Below are 7574 nucleotides of genomic sequence, written 5' to 3' on the forward strand. Positions count from 1 at the left end.
CTTCTTTCACTACCTGTACAGCCAGGGCAAGAAGGCGAGGACCATCGACTTGGCCAAGTCAGCCCTTGTTGCCTACTTCAACGCCAGACGAGTGGCGCCGAACCCAGCACAGGACACAACTGCGCGCCACTACATCGTTGGCCTTCAGAAGTACAACAAGCAGAACAATGTGGACGAGGAAAAGAAGGCGCATAAAGCCACAACGCGATCTTCCGGATAATAGTCGGTTTATCCGGTATTCCACCACACCTCTTTGCCTCTTTGTGTTGTGTACAATGATGACACGCAAGACATATGGCAGCGACGGCAGTTCGAGAAGCAGCATCAACATGGAAGTTGTTACCGCGACCCCGGACCACGTAGATGATGATCTTGCCGCTAGAAGCGGTCGGGACAACGACAATCTGCTGCACGACCCTCCTCCAGTGGTGCACAACCACCGTCGCCGGATCGCAATGCTTGTCGGAGGGGGGGGGTGCGCAGCCGTGGCGATTGGCGGATGCATTCTCTTTTTTCCTCAATCGTCAGTCAATGTACCCAGCAAAGTCGAAGAAGTGGATGAATATGGCGGCGGCGCATGTTTCCTTGCCAAGGCCGGATTGTACGGGTATGCGTTCTCCCTTGCATGCTCCTTTGATAACACTGTGTGCGATGATAGAACGACCTCTGCGATCACATCGTACTACTTTGCTCGAGCGGCGGTGCCATCCTCGACCCTCAACAGCTCGTCCTTGCCGTTGCTTGTGCACTTTTCACGTTCAGACCCGCCCCCAGCGCTCCTTCCTTGCATTGCGCCTACCAACAACGCCGCCGCGACCTCGTCGTGGATAAGGAATCCCCATGCATTGAATCGAGATGCCCATGTGCTGTACCTCCGATATGCAGAGGACCTCCAAGTCGACTTGCACGCGTTCTTGGCCTCCACCCTCCGCGCCGCGAACATCAGTACCAAGCGCGAAGTACGCTCGTCGTCCCATCTCGTACAGATCAATCACTACATAACCTCCCCTCGTGCACCTTCAGATGCTTTTCATGGGTCAAGACGCTCGGGTGTGTGACGCAGCGTTCCAGGTGCTCACGGCCAACTTCCACTACGACCCCATCACCACCAATCGAACGTACCTGAACGTGGCTGGCGTTGCCTTCCGCGCATCATCTCCATCGACTGTGTTGCCTACGAAGGCACTCGGCCAGCTCTTGGACGCAGGCGTCCGCGTGCATGTCGACGACGAAGATGATCCACAGGATGCTTCTAACTGGACACAATCCATCTCCTGGTGAGGAAACCAACGACCTAAATGAATTATCTATAACGTTAGCGTATACAGTATAATGATATGTAAATGATGTTTCATTTATTAACATTCAAATGGATTATCTATAGCGTATATAATGATATGTAAATGTGTTTTCATTTATTAACATTCATATGTAGGGATGGTGCCGTGGTGTTTGCCAACATGACCAAGTATTATTCTAACGCTATGTCCAACGCAACCAGGGCAGGAGTAATATCTGGAAGAGAAGCCCCATCAGTACAATTTCGAAACTTCGCCGTGGCTTACGAAGTTGCTCAAGAAGCATGGGACCCTGCCACGTTGCTCGACTTGATTCGACAGCAACCCCCGGCTTCCTTATAGGATTAATAGTATTAATAGTAGGTACTATTAATAGTGAAAAATGAATACCCACATATTGTGAATTTGCTATAAACTTGCAAAATTCGCGTGGTTTGTTGAATCACGCTGGAGCTCTCTGATTGGCTGGTGGATATACTTGTGCTTTCTGTAAGAGCCAATCAAATCCACTAAAAACTGGATTGCTGCCAATAGCGTCGATTCGTGATTCGAGTCGGCGGTGAGATTCGATTGGTCTGGAAATCCGTAAATGTGCCATTATATTAATAGTATTAATATCGCCTACATACAGTATGTAGGTGCTTGATGTTATTATTATGAACTGTTTTACCAATGTTGTAGTGAAAAATTGATTTGTTGTACTGTATTCGTTTGGTCGTGGAGGGACCAAATTACGACTGCAAATATGATGCAGTTGAGGGTCCCACGAGCAGTTTCATTTTCCAGCATCGGCAACGAATGATGTCTCGATGACATGAGTACTACCGATTGAGCAAAACTATCGTTAATATTTAATATAGAATCTGAAATAGTTTTAAATTCATTGAAAAAAAGTTGTAGTTGTTATATCGAAGGGCCCTCCCTTGTGGCAGCCACAATAAATCAGCAAATTTATAACAACTTTCAAACTGCAATTCTAGTCTGTGTGGCTATTGTGAATTCGCTATAAACTTGCAAAATTCGCCTGGTTTGTCTAATCAATACTATTGAATCACGCCAGAGTTGTGATTGGTTGAATATACTTGTCCTTTCTGTAAGAGCCAATCATCTACTCAAAAATAGATTGACCAATAGCGTCGATTCGTGATTCGTTTCGGCGGCGAGATTGATTCGACGGGGTCTGGAAATTCATGTCGAATCCACAAGACAAATCTGACATACTGGTATGTCAGATTGGTAGCCAAACAGACAAGAATTGCATATAATGTGCCCAATTTGTACTCTTTTCTGTTAGAAAAAAGTTTTACTGCAACTGTCCAAGTTTTACCTACATGATACTCCATATCGATACTGTAGCAGGTTTGAATCATGGTCACACCAAAATAAGCTACAAATTAATTTTTACAGTAACTTATCTCCCGTTCGAAAAGGGAATTCTCTCTCAGAATATTATTTGATATAATTTTCTGTGGCATCCAGACTCGGCCTAAATACTTCAATACTGTTTACAGTTAATGAATGGGAATTAAGATGTATGGCCGGCCCTGGCCCCCGCGTTTTTTACGATAATTTGGCACATATATACTATCACGAGTTTCTTGTAAAAAGACTGTTTTGACACAAAATGCACTGTCTGGGAACCATACTTTCTATACAATCATGTTTCTGATATAATGGTGACCAACGGTGCAAGATAATTTGTACGATTCCAGGGTATATATATATATATCTTGTACGTTTTGTGCCAGATTTTGGTATTCGTCCACTTTCTTCGAATCAGTCGACAAGGCAAGGACCCATTCAAGCGGAGACTCTTTGGGAGTTTTCTTGACGTATGCGATGTAGTGGTGTTGCATGAACGAAGCAAGCAGACTGTGTCGGTATTCTTTCTTTTACCCAAAATTTGGTTGACTTTTGTGCTGATTCGCCAAAAATCATCCATCGATCGATTCTTTGTACTGAGTTTTTTTGTATGGCCAAAAGTGTCCTGTGCGGAATGGTATTACACTAATTGAAGTCAAACACTAATTTGACGTTGATGGTGCTTTCCTGCAATCTGATTGGATAAATCCTCCTTCTGCCGATTCTACATCATTTGGTTGTGTCGATTCATTCTCCATGTCGCTCCAGATTAGAATAAATGCACAACCATATTGCCCATGAGAAAATGTGTTGCAGCTTCCCGCAGTTGAAGGTGTATGAACGGCTGAAAGGGGCCAGAAAACTATCATTCAAGCTATTGTGAATTCGCTATATATTTCCGAAATTCGGGTGGCTTACTACTGTACATGTTCTTTCTGTAATAGCCAATCAAATCCACTCAAAATTGGATGAGCCAATACTGTAGCGTCGATGATTTGTGATTCGATTCGACGGGGTCTGGAAACTTTACAATATTTTCTTCTGGTTTTTTGCATCGATTTTTGGAGAATATGATTTCTACGACTTTACTGATTCGAGCTGAATATGAAAGGAGGGGCCAGAGGCACCTAAAACTGTATTATAACAATAGTATTATTTATTTTATTGCATATTCCATATAAAGTTTGCCGTAAAATGAAGGTGTTGTCGAGTATAGTGACATGGAATGGCCGTTCCTACAGAAAAACTACCTCGCCGCCACACATAGTGTACGACTGACCTGATACATATACAATTGGTTATATACAGTACTACTAAACAGCGTGGGTTATGCCGTCAGGGGCGATGACGTGGCAGCTGGAGACGGCTCCACGAGACAAAACACGCCCTTCAAATTCGGATGGCGGGCGAAGCGGGGGTTGGAAAACAGGATTTTACGAACAGACGACTTCCACACGGGTGATTTGCGTTGGTCACTACGAATGAACGACACGGTTACTACGATATGTCACTATATTTGAGCACCTTTCCAGTTTCCAGTTCAACTGGGTTTCGTATCGGCGTTCGATGAACTCGCAGATTTGCTTAAATGTGCCCTATGACCATGCCAACGTGTTCATCTCGACAGCGTTCACGAAATCGTATCAAATCTATATATATATATAAATGTTTATGGATGTGTGGTGAATCTCTAGATATAAATCTATTTATATAAATGCATTTGTAGATTTACCACAGATGCATATTAATCCATATATATATATATATTTAAATTCATATAAATATTCACCACACATCCAAGTCAATCTATATATGTATATATATATATATGTATATAGATATATAAATACATGTATATATATATATGTATATATATAAATATAAATACATGTATATATATATATAAATAAATTCACCCACACACCCAACAGCATATTATACTATAGTATATTTGCTTGTAAACCAAAGCACACATACCTCGCCATGAGATGTTGCGCGAAGGGCCATGGCAATCATGTCTCCATACGTGATACTCAACGCTGGCTTGCGAAACAGGTTTTCAGGCACGGCCTTGCCTGTCGCCAATGGAATAGTCAAGTACGACGACGACTGCAACGTTGTGCAGCTTGGGCAGTGCCTACGACCACCATACAATAATATGGGCATCCTCTTAATTCCGCGCCTAATATATATATATATATATATATATATTGTACCACGACGATGGAGTGTCTTCTTCCAAGCCAACACAAGAGAGATGGTACGACTTGGTCGAGTCAGGACAGAGTTTATTGGCACACACAATCATCATCCGACTGTTGAGGCCATTGGAAGAGTCGGGCGTTCGATCCAGGACTTGGGCATTGCAAACGCAGGATTGGTCGTGTTTGAGTCTCTTCTTGGGCGACGTGAGGCTGCTGCTGTGTGTGTCGTCGGCATGGGGCGGCTTACGTTTGGAATCGTTCAGGTGGTCGTGGGGCCGTAGCTGGTCAACTAGACGTGGCATAGACGACATTGTTGGCACGTTTCGAGTGGCCGAGGCTTTCGTCCGTCGTCGCGCCGGTGTCCTCCATAAAGTAGCGTCGTGCGGCTTGTCGTGAATCTGCCCAAGAAGATGGACGATTGAAGAAACGGACAAATGAGTATAGATTACGCGGCGTACGTAGTTTAAGAACGACAGGATGGCTAGCTTCTCGTCGTCGTAGATGGTCACGGCATCGCTGAATTGCCTGGGAAACAAACATATCGCGTGAGGATGCATCGTAGTGTGTGTTTGCAGGGCCACGGTGTGTAGCATACGTGTCGACACCATGGACGTCATCTCCGCTGCTCAGAGTGCTTGACGGGGTCGTGTCGGCCGAGCTATCGCCACGCTCGGTAGTCTAAGGCAAGGTAGTATCACACCACACGATCCAAAAAGCTATAACATGCGCGGAAATTCCTCGTGCCAAATATGTAGCAATGATACATTTGTATCAATCGACAACCACAAGCACTGCGAATGTTGGAAGAGCATGCAACTGGCACGTACATTGGGCGCGTAGAACGTCGTCACTGACACTTGATCTGAAAGCATTTCCATGCCAGGTCGGCCATCGCGATTGGTAGCGGCGGCAACTGGTCCTTGGACTGGCGGCATCGTGGTACCGCCTGCAGCGTGTCAAAATCCGAAACTGCGCTCAAGATCGCATTCATGGAACCGGCACTCCATACCTCCCAGAATACATAACTGTATCATCGAGGCGTTACATAGTATATATACAAATGCCAAGTATAACGAAAGACCCATATCCTCCAATAATGAATGAAACCCCAGTACTGAACCTTTGAGTATTGAAGTGTCGCCGTACATACAAAAATCAAGATAAATAGGAGCACCCGAAGTCAGAGATGTGATAGAGGTCTTATGCATGCACAATGGCTCCCAAAAGGCATCATACACCAAACAATTCGATACTTAAGGGCCCGTCTGGATGCCACCCACCAATATTATGGGATATTGGAATATTGAATAAAAAACATTTTTCGACATCGCAGGAAATTCTTGGGTTTCAAGATCCAAGAATGATTTTGGGTGGTGTGTCTGGATGCCATGAATTACAGAAAGTTCGGAAATGAACAGCCAATCAGAGGATAGCGCAGAGCCGCAGAGGACTTCGTCAGAGAGGACCAGTGAGGATGGACGTCCTCTTTCGTCGAAGGTGAGGTAGTGGTACTCCATCTGTCTGGCGAAGAGTTCCTTGGCCAGGCGGCGACGTAGGAAGGCAATCACGATGGCCTTTCTCATTCCGAAATGCCCAGTCCATTCAACGCGCACTATAAATATCGTCAAAATATTCTACTCATGAGTAGAATATTATTTCTTGTGGTTTTCACGATATTTCTGATAAAATTATGGAATATAACTTGGTCAAGAAATGGCATCCAGACACGCCAAATTGAAGTCGCTGAGATTCTTTTGCAAAATTATCGCAATATTTCTCAAAAAAAGTGGTATCCAGGCGGGCCTTAAAGCAAGTGAATTTTGTCATGAAATTTCAGAAAACATTCAAGCATCTAATCACGTTTAGTATCGACGTTTAGTATCGACTAGGGCGGTTTAAAGTTGCAAATTTCTAACTTTGGCTTTCACCAGAAAAAACGCTTGGTCTTAGTATGGGTATGATTATACTAGTATTCAGTTCATTTTTCAAATTTGCAACTTTGAACCGCCCTAGTCGATACTAACATGTAAGATCGAGTAAGTTCCAATGATAATGCTGTTGCCCAGTACATTACGAAGGACAACTTCATTTGGTGGCAACTGTAGAACTATGTTCCTATGGAGATAGGAGCCTGTTGTTACGTGGAATCAAACGTTAAACATCTACTAGTACGAAGGAATCCAATGAATTCGTCTCGAAAAACTGTCTTGGCCACAATGCTTAGAATGTTTTCTGAAATTTCATGACAAAATTCACTTGCTTTAACTGTTTGTATCGAATTGTTCGGTGTACGATGACTTTTGTGACCCACTGTACATACATGGTGGGCACTGCACACTACCGGTACAGCTTTACAATTACACGTTGGCATTACATGTCGTATACCAGGTAGGACAAGGCTTCAACATGCTATTGTTTATGTTTATTCTAAACTGGAGCGTCATGGAGAATAAATTGACACAACCAAATGTACAGAACCCAAGTGATGTGAGTTCGCAGAGGTAAAGTTCTGCTGTCCAATTGACCTCAAAACCAGTGACTGTGTATTTACTGTTAGTAAAAGATGAGCCATTTTAGAATTTGTCGACTCACAATTCGAAGTCACAGAGTTATGCTTTAGTGACCAAGTCATTGGTTTGAAACACATGCATTGGTAAATATCTCACCACTTGACCAATGATCCAGTGAGCGAATATATTTCTCGGTCTTT

At 43.7% G+C, this 7574-nt stretch overlaps 2 protein-coding genes across 2 annotated transcripts; one reads left to right on the forward strand and one right to left on the reverse strand.

The window, feature by feature from the left end:
• Positions 1-274: 274 nt before the first annotated feature.
• Positions 275-1692, forward strand: H257_18593 (hypothetical protein; the record flags this gene model as incomplete). The annotated part of the gene is made up of 4 exons (XM_009847686.1): positions 275-607; positions 659-959; positions 1024-1277; positions 1436-1692. Coding segments are annotated over 4 exons (1093 nt in total), but the record flags the coding sequence as incomplete, so codon positions are not given.
• A 2156-nt stretch (positions 1693-3848) lies between these two features.
• On the reverse strand, positions 3849-5827 carry H257_18594 (hypothetical protein). The gene is made up of 7 exons (XM_009847687.1): positions 5692-5827; positions 5460-5542; positions 5323-5389; positions 4877-5262; positions 4638-4797; positions 4185-4255; positions 3849-4135 (listed from the first exon to the last, which is right to left on the reverse strand). Exons 1-7 carry the CDS (start codon positions 5797-5799, stop codon positions 3988-3990), a joined length of 1023 nt encoding a protein of 340 aa, XP_009845989.1. The 5' UTR covers positions 5800-5827; the 3' UTR covers positions 3849-3987.
• Between the last annotated feature and the right edge of the window lie 1747 nt (positions 5828-7574).

Source organism: Aphanomyces astaci (assembly GCF_000520075.1).
Source record: "Aphanomyces astaci strain APO3 unplaced genomic scaffold supercont1.183, whole genome shotgun sequence".
Lineage (NCBI taxonomy): Eukaryota > Oomycota > Saprolegniomycetes > Saprolegniales > Verrucalvaceae > Aphanomyces > Aphanomyces astaci.